General features: G+C 46.3%; 1 protein-coding gene across 3 annotated transcripts in view; it reads left to right on the top strand.

Moving 5' to 3' along the window:
* SF3B3 (splicing factor 3b subunit 3) overlaps positions 1-19,946 on the top strand; it is a 32,686-nt gene extending 12,740 nt beyond the window's left edge. For all 3 annotated transcript variants that reach the window (XM_077309715.1, XM_077309714.1, XM_077309717.1), the window contains exons 12-26: positions 5,367-5,518; positions 6,477-6,632; positions 7,125-7,280; positions 8,771-8,914; positions 9,715-9,837; positions 11,101-11,255; positions 13,739-13,913; positions 14,271-14,476; positions 14,903-15,059; positions 15,879-16,004; positions 16,646-16,858; positions 17,102-17,200; positions 17,557-17,700; positions 18,920-19,024; positions 19,236-19,946. In XM_077309715.1, coding sequence (XP_077165830.1) covers positions 5,367-5,518; positions 6,477-6,632; positions 7,125-7,280; positions 8,771-8,914; positions 9,715-9,837; positions 11,101-11,255; positions 13,739-13,913; positions 14,271-14,476; positions 14,903-15,059; positions 15,879-16,004; positions 16,646-16,858; positions 17,102-17,200; positions 17,557-17,700; positions 18,920-19,024; positions 19,236-19,376 — 2,252 coding nt within the window. In that variant the 3' untranslated portion in view covers positions 19,377-19,946. The remainder of the gene's footprint in view (positions 1-5,366; positions 5,519-6,476; positions 6,633-7,124; positions 7,281-8,770; positions 8,915-9,714; positions 9,838-11,100; positions 11,256-13,738; positions 13,914-14,270; positions 14,477-14,902; positions 15,060-15,878; positions 16,005-16,645; positions 16,859-17,101; positions 17,201-17,556; positions 17,701-18,919; positions 19,025-19,235) is intronic.
* The last annotated feature ends 822 nt before the right edge of the window (positions 19,947-20,768 follow it).

Genomic DNA, 20,768 nt, shown 5'->3' with positions numbered 1-20,768 from the left:
AATGCTGGAGATAACATTGATAGGGTTTCCTCTTCTGCATTCGTTGACTTTGCATGAAGCAGAACCTGTTCCACACAAACCTCTTTCCCGTAAAGTGTGAAATGTGCTGCACGTAGACTTCTGCCTCTCATAAATAAATGTGCAGTCAGGGCCAGTTCTCTTTACAGGATGATGGAGAAGAGAGACTCCATGAGAAGATTTTTCTTTTACCGTTGATGTTTTAATGCATCTCATGACCATGCTTAATCACTGATAGTTTACTTTGGCATGACATACACCAACATTCATCGTGTTGTAATGCATTAAAGCAGCATGAAATTTCATTGTTGCACTGCTATTAATCATATTTGTATGCCATTTTTGAAATTCTGAATTTCCTTCTCCCAAATATATATACAATAAAGCACTTCAGGACGAATACTAACCTTGGCTGGTATGTGGTCCATCATACTACCAATACCAAGCCTTCTTTTTTCTTCCACAGGTGGCTGGTGGTGGAGGTGCTGATCCCCTCCCACAGGTGTGTACCTACAGCTAGGGGCCTTTGCACAGTGCCACAGGTTAACCAGGGAAGAGAGAGAGAGAGGCAAAAGGCTCTTCTGTGTTCTTAGAAACAAATCCTACCAATCTCTCTGCGTATGGACAGGCATGGATATTTGTCTCTTGTACTGCTATGTCATCAGACCTCAGCTTTTCCCCTGAGATTTTAAGATCAGAATGGCTTTCACCCTACTACTGCCCACACACAGATGCTTAGCAAGATCTATGTTTGAGCTTCACATAGCCAGGACTTTTTTTGTTCAGATATGCATCTGCCTTTTTTTTTTACTAGCTTGAAACAATCATCAGCTCTGCAATCATCTCAGCCATTATTGAATGTAAATGCCTGTACATGATGGTTCTTCAGTTAACAGTTTGAATCACACTGGGATAACAGTTTGAGTCACAAGGGATAACTCATTATGTATTAATGAGGTGTGCAGGTCTGTTCAGTTGTTCATATTTGGAAATGAGAATGGTCCACTTAGATTTGTTATTAATCTAACTATGACAAGACAGGTAGGAATATACTATGCAGAACAACTGTTTAATACCAGTACTTCAGCTATCTTGTAAAGCCAAGAACTTTTTTCTGCAAGAAATTGCAAGGACACGGAGTGGGTCTTTTTCTATAAACCCTTGCTCCCTTTAACTAATTTTTGCTATTGGGATGTGGGGGACACACATCAAGCCTATGAGGATATTTGGAGGAAATTAGCAACAACTAGATGTATTTCCTACTGTGGTTGCTCCTGGCAATAGCTGACCTTCTAGGAGTAGCCTAAAATGACGTTTTTCTTTTGGGGTCATTTTTCCAAGTGGGGGCCTCAGGTGACAGGTTGGACTCCAGTTTTGCTTTGTCCCCTGCTCCCCCAAGAGTTGGGAAAATCCTCACCCCTATCCAGGTGGCTGGTCAGTACTGGAAGATGAAGATGTGTGCACATGTAGTGGTGATTATGGTATGTTTCTGTGTGGTGCTTTTCTTCCCTCACCCCTACGCTTGATGAGCAGCAATAGTTTGTTGAGTAATTATTGGAAACCTAATTCAATAAGGAGTTTTAGGTCTACCTGTTACTGTATTGGTTTCTAAAGGAAAACACAAACTCTGTGTGCAAAAGTCTCTCCTTGTTGCCGTGTTTAGAACAGGCAATTCCCTCCAAGTGGAACCATAAAAACACAACTGGAAACAGTTATGACCTTCAAAGGTTGAATGTCTGTATTATTATTAAAATTATATTCCTTTTACTGTGCACAATTTAAAAAATAAATTTAGGAATTAAAAACATATATCCAGGTCATAGGCTACTGCAAACCAGTATGCTATGCACTATGCGAACCAATAGAGTGATGCGTTTCGGCCCTTTTAGGGCCTTCTTGAAAGATCTGGTTTTAATACACCCCAGTTCTTAACCCACACAAAATATGTATAGCAGCCAATAAAAGCTCCAAAATAAGAGCTGTAAAGTATCAGTCATTTAATGAAAGAAGATGTCTAGTTGTCAGTCATTAGCTCTCTTCCAATGGCTGCCCCAAATTTCCAAGCGTGTGTAGTGCATGTATTAGTGCCTGTAGCTGGAGAGTCCTTTCCTAGCTCATACCTCATCACTCTTGTTACTTTTAGGTGAACAGAGGAGGGGGAAGTAGATGATGTCCAGCTTAGTTTTTTGCTGTTTGTCTGGCTACAGCAGCACTCAGCACATGGCTTTAGATCTCCCAATCCCATACATTCTGATGGCATGGGTCTGCGGAGTTTGGTGGTTAGCTACATATGGATTACTGGTTGGTTTTTCCAAGTCTGGGGAATGACATGGGGAGAGCAAGGCGGTACTTTTTAAAGTATGAGCATCAGCATCAGAAATTCAAGTATGCTTTAACCTTGTGTTTTGATAGTGTAATCCATTTGTGTCTTCATTTCTGTCTGAAAGTTGCAGTTCTCTCAGAACTCTCTCAGCCCTGCCTATCTGAAAGTGCCTGTTGTGGGGAGAGAAAGGGAAGGTGATCATAAGCTGCTTTGAGACTCCTTAGGGTAGAGAAAAGTGGGGTATTCGTAGCCTGGCAGCTGCTGTCTTTCATTTCGCTGTTGCTTCTTGTCTCTAGTAGCAGGGATCTTTCAGGATGAAATATTCATGCATACATCAGGTAATGCACTCTCCTTAGCAGCCAAAACTGATACTGCAGTTGTTTGTAGCATGACACAGGAGAGAAGACGCTTTTTGATGGGGAGATAAGTGTGCTGGCACACTTAAATAGTTACTTACTTGTGTTGGTTGGGATTTACTATATCGGTTTTGTTTGCTGATGCCAGTCACTTCCTAACTGTCCTATTTCCCTTCTCAGTTCTGTTGTTGTCCATGAAGTGATGCCATCTTGGCCCCAGTGTCTCACTAAAAATATAACAGAGCCTTCAGCCATGTTTACAATAATACAGATGCTCATTAGAATAGTTAAATGCAACATTCAGCCAAGAATGCAGTGATGACAGATATGTAGCTGAAAGCAGTTTTTGAGGCTGATTTTCTTCAGAACTCCCAGGTTGTTCGCAGTCTCTCGCATTCTTATTCAGAGCCCTTGGGTCATCCCAGCAAGAATTTTCAGAGGTAATAGTTGCGCAGTTCTGTATTACGCCAATAATAAGGAGGCATTTGAATTCTTACAAAGATAATGCAGCCATTTTCAGCTAAAGCTCACTACATGAGGGAGCAAAAAATGTTGGGGTTCATGAGTGTCTATATTTTTACATGAATACTCCCATCTCCAAAATAAATCCTTGATCTTTGTCCCTTGACTGAATGTTAAGGCAGTGTGTTAGCCAAGGGTCTGTGAAAAAGCCAGACCTACTTCTGGCTAGTGTCGGGAGAGTAGAGGATCCAACACTATAGGGAGGGGTGATGATTTGTGATCCTACAATCCCTGTCCATGTTGCTAAATGTCAAGGGGGCGGTCTTGGCTTAACATGGTGATAAGAGTACATAAGGGCCTTGTGAAACGTCTGGTTTGCTAATCTGGATATCCGGGATCACATTTTAGAATTTTAAAGGAAATCTTGTCGTAGGCAGTTGTGGCAACCAGAGAACTTTAGGATTTAGTCAAACCTTGAAAGGGAATCCCTGACAGCAACTGGTGCTGATGTCCTCAGGGTCATGCTTCATTTCCACAGAGTCCTTGATCTATAGCTTGGAAGGCACCATTTGCTGCCTTTGTTCTTATCTAGCATTCTGCTTCCTCAAGCAGAGACTGAAGGCCCAAAAAGCTCAGAGTTAGCAATGGTTTGCTGATCTGATGTTGGATATTCCAGTTTCTTGAAATTGCTGTGTCTCTTGAGTAATTCGGATAGGATGATCCACAGGCTCTTGATATTGACGTGTCTGCATTTCTTGTTTGAGCTGATATTTGATCGTAGTTGTTCCTAGGCAGCATTGAGTGGCCCCTTTAAGGAGCTGCAGGTTGCAACTGGACCAGACTGGCTAAGCTATCAGGCAAATGGGGAACAGGTATAGGGAGGTTAGAGAAGGGTGTTTGGCATGCTCAGGAGTAAACCCGGGCTATATGAGGGGCTGGGGAGACTTGGAAAGGGAGGAGAAGGAAGAATAGGGCAGCTTAACTGCCCTTCCTCTCTGTATCTTTTTTTAAAATATAGTTTAATTTATTTCATGGAAAGGCTGGGGGGTGAAGGGATTGATGTACAGTATACAGTGCAGAGAAGGAGGGAGAGGGAAATAGATGCTTACAATACTCTCAAGGGTTGAATTTCAGATCTCTGCTGTGTAGGGCTTTGGTGATGGATGCATCATTTGCCTCAGTTTCTAGACTTTATGGATATATATGGAGGAAAGGAGAGCTTGAACTCCTTAATCCTTCGTCTTCCTCTGGTCCTCGCATTAATAATGGCCCCTAATAAATCTCTCTTTGCTTATGGACCCATTCATTGTCAGGGGAAGACCTTTAGCATCCCAGATGCATGTGTTGAATTATGCTGCCTTGAACTAACACTGGTGTTCAGGGTTTTTGAATGAATGTACATAATTAATTTTCATCTGCAGTTGGGGTTTTGCTTCACAGCAAGTGAGGAAAAAACGAACTCTGTTTTCTATTTTTGACTTTGGGGCCTCCCTTTTCTTTCATCCACAGTACCAATTAAACTAGAAGGGGAAACAAATACACAGTTGTGGGTGGAGGTAGGAACTGTATTTTACTCCATTTGTATCCTAGTCTGGAAGTTTTGGAAGGCAAATCAAATGGGATTACTGCATAAATGGAGAGAAGACCCTTGTCTCAAATACCACCATGCCTCACTTCCGAATGCCTTAATTTATCATTTTATGCCACTTACTCAACAGCATGGTCTTGTTACCTGCATAATATCTGGCATGAGCATCAGTTTCTCACAGAAAGCTTGATCTACTAGTAACATAACTAGATACTAGCCAAGTTTTTATCGCCTGGGCTGTTGGTGGGTTGGACAGAGTCATGCAGGCATCCTTGGGGATTTGGAGCAGGATGGTCTGGCTTGGAGCTAGAGTATAACCTGTTCCCCCAACAGAGGGATTAGTATGAGCTGTTGTATTTTTGGTGTTAGACTTATCACATAGTTGCCAAACAGTGGCTTCAACCTGCATAATATGTTTGTATGTTGAGAGGCCATTATTGATACATTCTGGAATCCAGCATAAACCTTTTGTTATGAACTTCTGTGTAAGGGTGTTGATGGGAGAACTCGTGTGTTCCAGCATTTGAAGAATGTTTGCCCATGTTTACTTAACACGCCCTTTTTCTTGAGCCCTTAATATTGATGCTTGTCCTCTCTTCTCCCCCCTTTTTCCGATTAGATGAGTTTGATGCCTATATCATCGTGTCCTTCGTCAATGCTACCCTGGTACTGTCTATTGGAGAAACTGTAGAGGAAGTGACAGACTCTGGGTTCCTGGGCACCACACCCACTTTGTCCTGCTCCTTGTTGGGGGATGATGCTTTGGTGCAAGTAAGGATGTATCCCTTTATACATTCATCTTCTGTCCCCTTTCACTGCCTGCCTTCCAGGTTACTTCAGTTCATCAAATGATAATGTGTTCTCTTCTGAGGGATCAAATGGCTTCACTGTAAAGATGTTGTCATCTTTACTCTTGACTAAATAATATGTTTTCTTCCTTGCCTCATTCTGTTTTTAAAAACACCACATAACAGTGTAAGAATAATAATATGCAAGCAAGCTAGGGGAGAAAGTTGTAGGATCACATGTGACCATAAGATGGACAGGTTGTGGAAGTGAAGGTTGAGCAGGAAAATCAGCCAGACCCCTGGACCGGCAAAGGGTCATTGAGGTTGGTTTTGGTCAAATGGAAGGAAGCTTTTGTGAATGCTCAGCACCCATCTTGCAGATGTAGCAAAGACCTAAAGTTGGTCCCTAGGCACGAGTGATTGTTGATAATCCCTTGAAAATGAGATTACCCTGGTTGTGCTCTCTGTATATAGTCCCAGTGTAGTGGTTAAGAGCTGTGGCCTCTAATAGGAAGAACTGGATTTGATTTCCCACTCCACATTCAGCAAGCAGAATGATATTGGGCTTATCACAGTTCTCAGAGCTCTCTCAGCATCACCTACCTCACAGGGTGTCTATTGTGGTGAGAGGAAGATAATGTGATTGTAAGCCACTTTGACTCCTTGAGGTAGTGAAAAAATGGCATATAAAACCCAACTCCTTATCCTGAGCTAGTTTTAGAACCTTCCAGATCCAGAAAGCTGGTGCTAACCCTTGCCCTTGGAGGCTGTGTGAGCTTCTTCCCATGCAGCTCTCCTATTTAGAGGGGATGGGCAGTTGGACTTTTCCTGTGATTGTATCCCAGATGCAGCCTGGTAACTTTTAAATGTATTGTTGACATAATAACTAGAAGGTGGAAAAGGGATTGGCTGCTAACAGGCCCCTGTTTTCTTCCGTTCAGGTTTATCCAGATGGCATCCGGCATATCAGAGCAGATAAAAGAGTTAATGAGTGGAAAACGCCAGGCAAGAAAACTATTGTCAAGTGTGCTGTGAACCAGAGACAAGTGGTGATAGCGCTGACAGGAGGAGAGCTCGTCTACTTTGAGATGGACCCGGTACGTGATCTAATACTGTCTGGGGATGTGATCTGGCTTCTATCATGGCAAGCAGAACAGGGCTCCTGACATGCTGTTGCAGTGTGTTTGGTAAAAAGTAGTTCTTGGGATGCATTTTGAGCAGAAGCTTCATGTTGCCTTTTGAACAGTGAACAAAGATGCCCAGATCTATAAGGAGCTCAATTTAAAAAAAGAAAGAGAAGTGAAAAAAGCCCAAAACTCGGCTGGAGAAAGCAGTTAGACTTTGCCATGATTTTTATTTGTAAAAGGCTTAACTTTTATTGGCTGATATAGGGATCTGTCCAAGGAAACTCATACCACAGTAAACTTACTGATGGTTTCTAGGGTGCCCCAAGAATGTTGTTTCTACTTCCAACTGGAGCAACTGAGGCGACCTCAGTATCAGTTCTCAGTTCCTTGTAATTAATGCATAAGTCTATATTGGGTGCAGCTTGCTATTGATGTGTCAAAATGCGCATCTTTCCAATTCAGTCAGGGCAGCTGAATGAATACACGGAAAGGAAGGAGATGTCTGCGGATGTGGTGTGCATGAGCTTAGCCAACGTTCCCCCTGGAGAACAGCGCTCCCGTTTCCTTGCTGTTGGGCTGGTGGACAACACTGTCCGCATCATTTCACTCGACCCCTCGGTAAGTCCCTACTCAGACTTGCTTTTGTGTGCATATATTTTGTTCTTTGGAGCTGCTCATTTTGTTATGGAGTGGCAGGAAGATCCAGGATGGTGTCTTCTGTCAGATGACAGTGAGGTGGAGACTTCTGGGATCTTGGAAATACACTGGTTTCGTAAACATTAACAGCATATTGGAAGGCAGCATGCTACTAAAGCAGACAGAAAAACTGCTAATCCTGCCTCAGATTTCCAAAGAGTATATATCCCCCTGCAGCTCTTTCAGGGTGCTTGTAAGTCAGTCCAGGCTCATTCACACCTACTCTGTGAAAATGCAGAAACCGCCTGCTGTTTGTCACCTTCCTACTGTCAGAAGGCCGAGACACTCAAAGATTAGTGCCCAAATAGTATCAGTAGGGACAAGAGGAATGCTCCTTGTCGTTTCATTGTTTGTAAATCTGCTCAGCAAATACACAACCATTTCTCAGGACTACTGGCTATAGTCACCAGAGATGGGCTTTTTGCCTAATGTTGGTCAAGCTCTTTTCCCGGTTGGCTTCTTGAATAAGAGCTAAGCAAGCTGGGGAGTGTGACTTGGCTTACAGCTGTTCTCATAGAGCAGTTCTGTTAGAGCACTCTCAGACCCATCTACCTCACAGGGAGTATGTTGTGGGGAGAGGAAGGGAAGGCGATTGTTAGGGTAGTGAAAAGTGGGGTATAAAAACCAACTCTCCTAGAAGTATACTCCCATTTTCCAGTAGCTGAAACTCAGTATGTCTTCATTGCTTCACCACTGTTGACTAAGTCTACCCAAAAGTGGATGTTAATACTGAGGAAGGAAGCTATTAATTTTAACTGGATGTAAATATATGAATTAAACTTAACTTTGTAACTTCTTTATGAACGTATTTGGCTAGCAACTGCTTATGAGCTTTAAACATATATGATTCAATAAGCTTTACTTACATACATATCACCCCATTTGTTATAATGTTTTACAAAAGGATTTTTTAAAATTGTGTTTTAAAGCCATGGCAATAAAACATACCCCCAACAATGCTGCTGTGAATATTTCCCCTTAGTCTATGTGATAAATATAATAAGAATGTGCCTGTAAACATGCAAATGAACATGGGTTCTGATAGCATGACTGGGGTGATGTAAGCTATGAGAGGTTGAGAACCCCTTCTCTAAGGATCAGATCCTCATCACTCCCGTGCATAGTCTCAATGAGACGTGTCAGCTTTGATCACATTCGTTGGGAGATAATTTGCTTCCCCTCATACAAATTTTAGTGTCTCAGATGTGAGGTTCTGGCTTCACTTCTCCCCCAGATACAGGCTGTGAGTGCACAGGGAATTTTTTCACACAAGTGAATGTCCACGCATACAGTTCCTCTTCTGTAGTCTCAAGTGGGAACACTGCAAGCTGAGAACCGGAGTCTTTGTCTCGTCAGAACATAAGTCTTTCCATAAAGGTGATACAATGAAGTCTTCCTACTGTCTTGCACAGGACTGCCTGCAGCCACTGAGTATGCAAGCCCTCCCTGCCCAGCCAGAATCGCTGTGTATTGTTGAGATGGGTGGCGCTGAGAAGCAGGATGAATTGGGGGAGAGAGGGTCCATTGGCTTCTTATACCTGAACATTGGCTTACAGGTAAGGCATTGGCGACCTTGGCTCTCTTGGGAAATCATTCTTGCTTAAAAGGAAAGAACAGTTGCTAAGTACTTATATGTCTGTCCCCTCTGCACACTTCCCCAATCTGAGGTGCATTTCCTGTCTGAAATTGTCCCACTCTTTCACTGCTAGATCCCCTGGCCTCAATTCAGCGCTTGGAACTTTATTTTCAAAGTACTGTCCTTCACAGCTTACGATAGGGGGCAGCACTGGAATCTTTGACGTTGCCCCCCCCCCCTCAATAAAGCACCTTCACAAACCCTTATTCCATGCATTATACACCCATGTGGAAATCTAGCCTTTTCTCCATTCTGCTTTCTTCTGTCTCTCCCTGCCCATCCCCATGGATATCTTCTTGGGGAAGGGAGGGGCGTAAGTTCCTTCTACTTTAAGGTGGTCTCAAATCCCGCAACAGGTAGGGCTGGGTTGATTTCTCTAGCAAAGCAGGAATTCTTACAATGAGGGCTTGAGGTGTGGGCTCTAGGTGTCTCATAGCCTAGGTCAGGGGTGGGCAAACTGTGGCCCTCCAGATGTCCATGGATTGCAATTCCCATGAGCCCCTGCCAGCGAATATAGTTGTCCCCTGGCCTATATAGTTCCATGCCTGCTTTTTTGGCGTGGTAAAAAGAACAAGGCGCATCTTACTCTGTATTAGAAGCTGGTAACGATCTGGCACAGAAACTGGGAGGTGCAGAGCCGTTGCAGAATCTAACCTTGAACTTACATGGTTCATCTTCCTTTTCTCCCTGGGGCTCTCCTTCTCTGCTTTCCCAATCCAGAACGGTGTACTGCTGCGAACTGTCCTTGATCCAGTCACTGGAGATCTTTCTGACACAAGAACCAGGTACCTTGGCTCTCGCCCTGTGAAACTCTTCCGGGTCCGCATGCAAGGACAAGAAGCGGTGAGTATGGAAGGAGCTGGAAGATGGAGGAAGCATAGGGTTTGGTTTCTTGGCCAGGTAGAAATAGGGAAGGGGAATCACTTGAATCTAGTCATTCAAAGGTGAGGGTTTTACAGATATCTATGTTGGCCTGATGGTGAACTTGGATATATTTGCTTAAAACAAAGTATTTTATTTAGGTGTACAGAAAAAAATGTGCAAGTTGTGTTAGTAGAGGCTTGGGAGTGAGGCAGCTAGTGGGAGAAGAGGCAGTCTCTCTGCCTGCTTCTGTGTACTATTAATGTACAAGAAGGGGGAAGAGGAGGAAGCTTCCGTGTCTTAGTTACTCTTAAGAGGTGTTCTGGAATGTAAACATTGCTGACTGCAGCATGCTAGTCTTAAAAGCATTGTGGTTGTATCAGTCACAGTGGAGCCATTTTAATTCTGAAACTGCCAGGAGGGAGTAACTTGGTCATGTATAGCAGATTTATTAGCGTGTGTGTGATTTTTGCAAAATTGCCTACCCAAAAACCAGTGAGGGTGATGTTTTGTTCAGTCTGTTGGTGCTATTCCTGTGTCCACAGTTTCCTTGCATTTTTTGCTATGTATCTGTTTCTCCTGTTTCTTTGTCTGCCGTACCTTTTAAAGATTTGCATGCTAATTTTCGTGCATGTTCAAAGCAGTCCAGATAGGTAATCCCAGCAATCTGTACATCAACCCTTTAAGAAGTCTGCTCCCCATAGTGGGTGGACCGTGGCGGAGCATCACCGAGTTCACAACTGTGGTCAAAGATGATCCAGGGATATCCCAGCTTTTAATGCCCCCGTGACACTAAAATTATCCATGCCCTTGGGCAGGCGGAATAAATCCAGCAAAGTTGGTTCCAAAAAGATGACGGAAGCAAGGAGCACAGCCAACCTGGCCGGCCTTTTTTCTGCTGCCCTAGTTGGCCCTCAGTGAGTTTGCTGACTTCATAGTCTCAGTTCAGGTTTCCAGTCCAGCAGCATTTGGTGGTGAAGTAGTAAGGCAGGCACGTGGAAAACTGGTTGGAACAAACTATTTGAATGTTGTCCGGAAACCTTTGTGTCGCTTTTGGTTTCTGCAGCCCCTGATTTTGGTGATGTGTTGGTAGACTGCCAAGGACATAGAGACTTTGCTTTGGGGCTGTGCTTGACTACCAGAGGCAAAGTGCTTTGGGCAGAGCTCTTTCTTACATGCCGAGCGGCCACAATGCTTGGGTGAGATGGCTTGCCCCTGAATTGGCTCTCTGTCCTTCCGGTGCAGGTGCTGGCCATGTCAAGTCGGTCGTGGCTGAGTTATTCCTATCAGTCCCGCTTCCACTTAACCCCTCTCTCCTATGAGACGTTGGAGTTTGCTTCTGGCTTTGCCTCCGAGCAGTGTCCAGAGGGCATCGTCGCCATCTCCACAAACACGCTGAGGTACGTATTAGTGGAAAATTCTAGGGGAGGGCAATGGAAAGAAAGAGTAACTGGGGCCAGCATAAGCCTACTGTCTGTCCCCAGTTCTTGTTCAAGCTGAGTGCTTGGGATCAGAATCCTCCACAATGTGCAACTGCTGTGATCTGTGGCCTCCTTTGCAGGGAACTGCGCATGCAGCTGCTGCCACAATCCTGAAACTGCCCTAGGGAGGCATGCAGGGTGGGACCCCTTACTTTGATGGTCAGGCATGGTTGCTGAAGGTTTGAATGTTATCTTTATTTTTCCTGTATGGATATAAAATGTTTCTGAAACAGTGCCCTTAATTTCCCAGTCTCTCATGCCAGTCAATTTATTTTTGTTCAGAGAGCTGTGTTAAATGTCACATGGGGGTTGAATGACCGACAAGTATAAACGGAACCTTGTAAAATGAACATATGTCGGCAAAATGCCAAGCGTTAGGAAATGGCCTTGTGTACTTAGTTGTATTGGGGGGCGGGGGGCAGAGTTCAGTTACGTGGTAGAAAAAATCCTGGATCACAATAACTTCCATTTCCTTGGTAGAAAGAAATGAGAAAAATTGCTTAGCACCCGAGTTGACTGTCGGGGAGTTTGTATTGGTTGTGAGACTGCGGGAAGCTGTAACTGTAGACAGATGCCCGCCCCCGCCCCCCATCTTTGTTCCCTTTCCACTGCCAGGCTGGTGGTTCAGGTGAACAGCTTGATGAGGTTTCTCAGACAACGCACGAGACAGAATCCCTGATCTTCAAAGGCTACTTTCCAGTACAGGCAAAATAATTATTTTTCCACGCTACCATGGCCGCAAGACTATTGGTTGCTCAAGTTTGGAAGAATCAGAACTTACTGGACATGTCAGATTGGATGGATGAGATTGGAGAAATGTGTTAAATGGCAAAACGTACTTGTTTAGGTAACCGAAAGCCAACTGAAAAATTTCAGGAACAGTGGCATTTTTACATAGACTACGTTGATAAGTAGCTATTTATAGAGTGTGTTTGTTAAGATGAAAATCTGATTGCAAAAAATAGAGTTGGAGAAGATTACTAATATGACACATGTTGTTATTCTATTCCTTTATTCTTTATTTTTCTGAAATATTAATAAAAGCATTTTTAAAGGCTCCTTCTTTGTAACATCATGAGAACATTCAAATTATCTTGGCTCATCTCTCCCCATCTTTAGTTTTGTTCAGAACTGTAAACTGTCCGCTATTTTATCTGCATGCCATTGAGAGTGGTGTAACTTTCTGATTGGCTCACAGAGACCATGCTCCTCCTCAGTCTTTCCCTTTATGACTCCCCAAACTGCAATTGTGGTTTTGGAGAAGTGCTCAAGAATTGCAGGGCTGATTAATTAATGATCTTTCAATAGGACAGGTTAAGGCAGGGGTAGTCAAACTGCGGCCCTCCAGATGTCCATGGACTACAATTCCCAGGAGCTCCCTGCCAGCATTTGCTGGCAGGGGGCTCCTGGGAATTGTAGTCCATGGACATCTGGAGGGCCGCAGTTTGACTACCCCTGGGTTAAGGTATAAATATCTCTTGGAATCCCTCTCAGCCAGTACACTTCTGCTCAGTGGCTCTTACTTGCAAGAAATGTTCCTAAACAGCCTATATTCAATTGGGTCCAGACCCAAAAGAGCATCAGGGGCATGGCATTGGGTCCAGCAGCCAGTATCTCTTTGAGGAAGGCTCTGGCATAAATATCAAATGGAATAGGAAGTGTTGGTGTTTTGGGGCTGGAGTATCAAGATGTTGGAGAATTACAGTTTCCAAGAGCCATAGTAGCCTGCCTCCAGGTACTCCCATCAGTTCTGTTTTTTTTTAACAAAGTGGTCTAGGACATGTCACCACTATGGTGACCTCTCGATTTTTGCTTCAGTAGTATATCTCTAATGGGAATTTTAAAAATATACTCTTTTTTCTTAGGATGTTCAAAATCTACATTTTCAGGCAATATCATTGGCTTATGTTAGTGGCAGGTACCCACTGCTGTGGTATGTGTGTATACAGGATATTGCAGTTTATTGAAGCGCCTCAGAGAGGGTTTCTTCTTTCCTTTGTCAGTCCCTTATGGGACTGGTCTCATGTCCTAGTGTTTGCCCTCAAGTTCACTTGCAGGCCAGTTTCCTTTTCTGTAAGGAGACTAGCTGATTCACCTTCAGTGGAGGTGTATCCTGGAGAGTTCACTCTGCCAGTCACCTCTAAGGTAGAGCCATGCTGACATCCTTTCAAGCCCTTCCCTTGTGGAGCTGAATGGTCCCATTTAGGGACAGCACCACCAGTTTTCCCTGGAAGGGGCTCGCACATTCTGTATTTCATGTGCTTTATATGCACTGTGATTTGCATAATGTTGGAGTACTACAGCTAGATTGTATTGAACAATGGCTGGAAGCAGCCCAGTATCAGTGAGGCGCTTGGGGAAGTCCCTCTGCTAACTTTTGACCTTGTTCTTTTGCCCCGTAGAATTTTGGCATTAGAGAAGCTTGGCGCCGTCTTCAACCAAGTGGCCTTCCCCTTGCAATACACACCCAGGAAGTTCGTCATCCACCCCGAGAGCAACAACTTAATCATCATTGAGACTGACCACAATGCTTACACGGAGGCCACAAAAGCCCAGCGGAAACAGCAGATGGCAGAGGTAACGGGGATGTTCCCGTCCACAGCAGCAGAGTAGAGAACTCCAGATCTCAGGATCCGGGGCTCTTTATGCTTTGGCATTGTGCCGGTTGGCTGTAAGGCACTCTTTCCCACTGCTGCAGACAGACTAACATGGCTTCCTATCTGCACTCATGGTTACGCAATTTATTCTTTACATCTGCTGTCTCAAAGGACTCATCCCAAAGAGTCACATGAAGATATTCTAGCATCCCGCTCTGCTCAAAATGTCTCTGTCACTGTCTCTTTTTATATAGGCTGTTTGGTCGGACTGCAGTTCTCTGATCCTTTGCCTCGGGGCGTAATTAAAAAATAGCGATTTGATTCCCCCATGTCACAGGAAATGGTTGAAGCTGCGGGTGAAGACGAAAGGGAACTGGCCGCAGAGATGGCAGCAGCGTTTCTGAACGAGAACCTCCCCGAGTCCATCTTTGGTGCCCCAAAGGCAGGGAACGGGCAGTGGGCGTCAGTCATCCGGGTGATGAACCCCATCCAGGGCAACACTTTGGATCTGGTCCAGCTGGAGCAGAATGAAGCTGCCTTTAGGTAAGGAGGATCCCATATGCCCCCCTCCCCCCAGTCAAAAGCATCTCTTGGGATGCTACTCCTTTTCCTTTTGCTGAGCGACTCTGGAACGCAGCTCCCTAGGAAAGGCGGCCAACTGTCTGACATGTCTAAGCATGCCTTGTAAAGGCACCTGTCACAGAATCACTCCTGATGTTGCTGTGAGACGATGTCAGCATCTGTTAAAAGGATAAAGGGCATATTTTTGAACTCGTTAGGGACGAGTAGGATAATGGACCTGTCAATTGATGAGGCTTAACAATGGCAGTCCTGTCCCATGTAAAGTCTCACGACTCTCCAGATGTCCTCTCCCTTCTCTTCCAAAGCATCCTTTGCTAAAACTTCCTGGGAGAGGCGGAGCTGTCTCAAGGCTTTTCCGGTCACGCTCTCGATGATCTCGTTCCTCAGTGTGGCCGTGTGCCGATTTTCCAACACGGGCGATGACTGGCATGTCCTGGTGGGAGTGGCCAAGGACCTGATCCTGAACCCCCGCTCGGTCGCTGGAGGGTTTGTCTACACCTACAAGCTGGTGAACAGCGGAGAGAAGCTGGAGTTCCTGCACAAGGTGGGTACCTGATGGGGGCCGGGGTGGGGTGGGGCGTTATGTTGCTGAAGTTGCTTTCGCTTAGTCCACGTTTGCAGCAATGTTGCTGCTGTGCAAGGATTAGTGACCAGACCTGTCACTCCGACTGGAGACTTGAAGCAATGCTTGCAAGTCTGAAATGAAAGCTGCTGGTTGGGGATAGCAGCCAATTCCAGAAGCCCCGGGAATGTCACTGGGATACCTTCGGGGGGGGGGGGGGTTATTGCTTAGTGACAGAGCATGTCCTTTATGTGCAGAATGTCCCAGGTTTAGTCCTCAGCATTTTTGGCTGAAGGGACTGCAGGAGGTGTTGGGAAGGACCTGTCTGTGTTCTTGAGACTGTGGAGTTCCACCTCTAAGTCAGAGCCGAAGGACCAGTAGTTGGCCTCTGTAGAAGGCATCAGGTTCACTTGCGGATGGATCTTGATCCCTCCTGCCAAGGAAGTTCTTGAGACAGCTGCAAGATTTGAATTTGGTCTACTTGCCTTGGGTGATCAGTTTTTTGCCTGCTGGGGAGGATGACTCTTGTAAAGAGGAGCTCAGCTCTGTGTGTGTGTGGGGGGGGGGGGGCTAGGAGCTTTTTTGTGAACAGATAGGCTTGTCCATTGTTTTCACTTCCAGTAGTGCTGTCAGGAGCCTCTGCCACATACTGAGAGGCTATATGCTTTTCCTGCTAGTGCTTGGAGGGCGTTTTTCCTGTGCTCAGGAAGGAGTTGGGTGTCGAAAGCTTTGGGCTGGTTTTGCAGTGGCCCTTTGTGTGTTTCTTTCTTGGCTTGTCTAATACCTGCTGCTTCCGTTCAGACCCCAGTGGAGGAGGTGCCGGCAGCTATCGCCCCGTTCCAAGGCAGAGTGCTGATTGGTGTGGGGAAGCTGTTACGTGTCTATGACCTGGGCAAGAAGAAGCTGCTCCGGAAGTGTGAAAATAAGGTATTGACATCCGACCTGCATCTGGGGAGGCTGAAGGGCGCTTCAGCTGTGTTGTTTGCTTGGCATGCTAAGGTTTGAAACAAGTGTAGGAAGTTGGAGGGGGAGGGGCTCGCTTTGCATTTCAGTGTTGTTGTCTCTACCTGCCAGATCTCTGTGCATACTAGTTGCTGTTGTCCGACTGCCAAGCAGCGGGGGCGTCTGCAGCAGATGCTTCCCTTTCTCTGTCAACGGAGGAAGGTATCCTTTGAGCGCTGGGCTACACCTCCCACTTGCTCTGCTCGACGGCGTATGCCGACGGGACCACTGAAGCAGCATGTTGTTAGGAGCTATTCTATAGGAACGCTCTGTGCAGGAAGTGGCAGGTGGGTGGAGGGGGCCAAGCAAAGGTTGGAGTCCACGAAATTTCCTTGCAGTTGCTGATCTCAATATCCCACTTTAGAGCAAAAGTAACTTCCTTGCCGTCTGCAACGAAGTAAACGCCAGCCATGACTGAGCCTGAATCTCAAAGTTTGGGGAGAGCCATTCGGGGATGGAATTAGGACCCCCTCGGTAGGAGGTGCAGTAAGCAGGCCCTTGCGATGGAGGACAGGCCCCCTCCTGCTCCTTGCTAACCCGCCTGGCATTTCCCCCCTTTGAACCAGCACATTGCCAACTACATCTGTGGGATCCAGACCATCGGGCACCGGGTGATTGTCTCGGACGTTCAGGAGAGCTTCATCTGGGTGCGTTACAAGAGGAACGAGAATCAGCTCATCATCTTTGCAGACGACACCCACCCACGCTGGGTCACCACCGCCTGCCTCCTGGACTACGACACCGTGGCCGGAGCCGACAAATTTGGCAACATTTGCGTGGTGAGTCTGGCTTTGAGGACAGGCAAGAAGGGCTGCTCTGGTGCTCTCCTTTTGTTTCCATGGACCGCCAAGCACGGGAAACTGGGATGCTGTGGAAATGCTCTCTCTCGACTGCTGCCCAGCTGTGAGCCAGTGAGGCCTTGGCTTCTACTAGATTAAGGCTTGCTTTGGTTGCATCTTCCATTGGTTTGAGCGATTCTCCTGCTGTCCATAGGCCTCACTCTGGTTTGTTCCCCGGCACAGGTGAGGCTGCCTCCCAACACGAACGATGAGGTCGATGAAGACCCAACCGGCAACAAGGCTTTGTGGGACCGAGGGCTTCTCAATGGAGCTTCACAGAAGGTGACTATGAGGCAGGAGCCCCCCTGCTTTGGTGGGCCAGTTTTTGGCTGGTTCGCTGGATCATTGGGGTGTTTTGCAAGAGAAATACTCTTGCAGTGGGAGAAAAATGCATTGAAATGCTTGGTCTGTTTCCAAGGATCAAAGCAACAGCAGCCTCTGTGGGGCTTCGCCTTTCAGCTGTAGCCAGAGAAAGCCTTTGGGGCAGGAAGGTGCTGCCAGGAACAGATGTCCTGACTGCTCTTGCTCCTGTCAAAGGAGCCTGTGCAGCTGGGGTGAATTGGGGGGGGGGGGTGAGTGGCCTAGGCACGAGAGGAGCCCTGAGCTGTCTACTGAAGCACTGCTTGTCTGACTTCCAGGCAGAGGTGATTATGAACTACCATGTCGGAGAAACAGTGCTGTCTCTGCAGAAGACCACGCTGATCCCAGGGGGCTCCGAATCACTGGTCTACACCACCTTGTCAGGCGGCATCGGCATTCTAGTCCCGTTCACATCACATGAAGTAAGAACAAGGGAGGGGATTGTGCTGCATTACGCTCTGTTCTGAAAGACTCGAGCCTCGGAGGAAGGGGAGGGGAAGGTTCTGGGGATGAAGCTCAGCTTTGCTCGCTAGTGGTTCTGGGTTTGGTTTGCTTGTGTTCCATCTCCCCAGGAAGGCTGTGTTTGTCCCTCCTGGCCTGCCCGCTGTGCCTCTGTCATGTGCAGAATCTGATCCTGACAGCTTTTGTTGACATGAATGCCAGCCAGCTCCACCCACATTAAATAAGATTGTTGTGTCAACACAGCCGCTTTGGATGGACCTCAGTGGTGCTATAGATGGTAGTTGATTTGACCACCCCCAGCTCTGTAAGACCCTTGAAGCTCCCAATTCCTACACACAGTAGATTACATTTTCCAATTTTTCCTCCAGTTTTACTGTGTTGCGAGAGGGTCACTTGGGTGTGTTTGTCAACCCTGCAGGCTGACCTGGAACTTATAACTAACGATGGCTACAAAACCTCTTCCCAATCAGTTCCCTGAATTTTGAGTTTCCATATCATTTGAAATGTTTGCCAGAGCAGAGCCTGTGATGTTGGACTCTGGGGTTCTTCGGAATGCTTTCAAGGCCGTCACAGAAAATTTGTGTGTGCGTGTGTCCCATTTTCTGCAGTTCGCGCAGTATGAAAAAGAAACCCTTTCAAAATGAAGCCTTTTGTGTGTCAGACATCATAATTATCTTGCCTCTGTGAAGCGGGTTAGTGTTGAAGAGGCTTATTTCTTAATGATGTGTGTGGTGCACACTGCAGGCACAAGGTTAGCTGAACACTAGGGCTTTCTGTCATGCTAAGATGATGAGGCTTTTATGCTGCATGTGCAAAGAGAGCACTTGGGCTTATCTCCAACAAAAATTATTTTAAAATTTTTTCAGTCATCCAGGGATGATTTTAAAAGTCGGTTTCTGACCTGATTTCAGGGCCGTTGCTGTGCTGTTTATACTTCAGAGGAAGGGCAGCAGAAATAAGTTCAGTTTCCCTCACTTTCAAACATACACTCATTTTTCCTGCATGCAGGAAATCAGTTGCCAGCTCTCCCAAATTGTTTCTCCAGCAGAGAGCCAGAGCGGAGTGGCAGGAGGTTGAGAAGAGAGCAGAGCTGAGTGTGTTCTTTCCTCCAGAGCTCTGTCAGGCCACTCTGACTCCTTGAGAAATTCCTCCCTTACTCTTGTTCTTTGCTGTCTTCAGGATCATGACTTCTTCCAGCATGTCGAGATGCACCTCCGGTCTGAGCACCCCCCTCTTTGCGGACGGGACCATCTCAGCTTCCGCTCCTATTATTTCCCCGTAAAGGTAAGCCAGGCTCTGAACTGACCGGGGAGGAGGGGAGGGGTTGGCCTCAATCCCTACCCTGCAGCGCTTCCAGGCTTTTTGCTCCTCTTTGGCAGACCCTCGAGTCCCTCCTTTTCTGATCTGCAATAACCTGCCCTACTGCTTTTGCCCAGAGTCTTGATTGCTTGCATATATACTGATTATAAAATGGTTGCCTTCTTCCTCTCCCTAGAATGTCATTGATGGGGATCTGTGTGAGCAGTTCAACTCCATGGAACCCAACAAGCAGAAGAACGTGGCCGAAGAGCTGGACAGGACCCCACCCGAGGTGTCCAAGAAGCTAGAGGACATCCGCACTCGCTATGCTTTCTAAACAGGAGCCCATTCTGGGCCTTGGCTAGAACTCTGTTCCAAAGATGCACGGTGGAGCATAACATCCACCCTCCCACTCCTGCTGGATTGTCCCATTTGGGGTCCTGGACCCCCGAGTCCCAGCTTGTCATATGCATATTTTGTACATGCCGTTCTAGGTGTGGGTTAGGCTCTCCCAAGAGGCCACAAGACCCTTTTTAGGAGCATTTCAGATTTCCCACCCCCTTTCTGAAGACCGTTGACTTGCTGCGTATACCGCCTGGCTGCCTTTGCAGCCCTGGAGAAGTCGCTCCTTGTCAAAGTGAGCCCCCTGAAGCGTAAGTTGCAGAGCAGTATGAACAGGGCGGGGTGGGGAATGCCAGGTTGGAGTTGGTCTTTGTGCTCCTGCTCCCATGGCCAGTAGCTGGGAAACATGTAGTCTTCACCCCTGTACTGTTGGCTCTGTGCATGTTTGTAAATATAGTTTCGTACATCATTAAGCTCTTGTCAGTTGAAGAGATGGCTGAGGCGAGCCGTGTTGAGATTTTTTCATAATGACTGTGGCACATGAATTAAACGCCTTGTTGATAAACTTGTTGCATTGCATACTTTCAGATGAGCCTTCCACCTGATTCTTTCTGGGATGAGAAGGGGGAGTCACCTGCCTTTCTAAAACTGGCTCCCAGGAAAGGATTGGGTGCAAATGGCACTTTGAGCGAGTCAAACAAAGAGAGGGGCCAGATCTGTAGACAGGTAAGGCTCGGTGTCAAAGCAAAATGAAATGTAGCTGTGTGGATCCTCGGACGACGGTGTTTGCTTGCATTAGCAAAACTGCTAGGCTGCACTAGCTGTTAACAGAGCACAAATCTTTAACCTGTTCTTATTGGGCACTGTGCTTGCACAAGAACGTGTACCTTCCCCAAAGGTGTCCCTGGCAAACCCAAATTGCAGCAAAAAAGGCCATCATCTCCTCCCACAGACATACTTAGAAGCTTTCTTTCCTCCCCCAATTGCTTATAGCATAACAGGCAGGCCTTTTTTAGGGCTTTTGGTTCCTTCATGCTCAGTTGCAATTTAAAGTGCTTAAGTGAGGGGGAGGGGGTGGAATAAAGCTAGTCCAGTTAGAGAGGGGAGGGCAAACAGAATTCCTGATCTGTGATCTGTGATACTGCTTCTGGGCCCTTGTTTGCAGAAACAAATGCCAATTGGCCAGGTAACTGTTTTGTTACCTTCCTTGCACCTAGTAACATCAGACTGGTTTCAGGAGGGGGCCTCTGGTAGGGCCAACTGCTACAATGGGCTGTACAATTTTACAGCAGCATTCTCCTTGTCTAGGGAATTTTGGCTGGGCTTGTATGGCCTGGTGGCAGCTCCTGTACCTTTAAGTCTTCTGCTTTTGTCCTTTCCTGGGCAG

The sequence above is a fragment of the Paroedura picta genome, chromosome 14 (assembly GCF_049243985.1).
Source record: "Paroedura picta isolate Pp20150507F chromosome 14, Ppicta_v3.0, whole genome shotgun sequence".
Classification (NCBI taxonomy): domain Eukaryota; kingdom Metazoa; phylum Chordata; class Lepidosauria; order Squamata; family Gekkonidae; genus Paroedura; species Paroedura picta.
The sequence above is the reverse complement of the archived record's forward strand: the minus strand, read 5'-3'. Positions and strand labels throughout refer to the sequence as shown.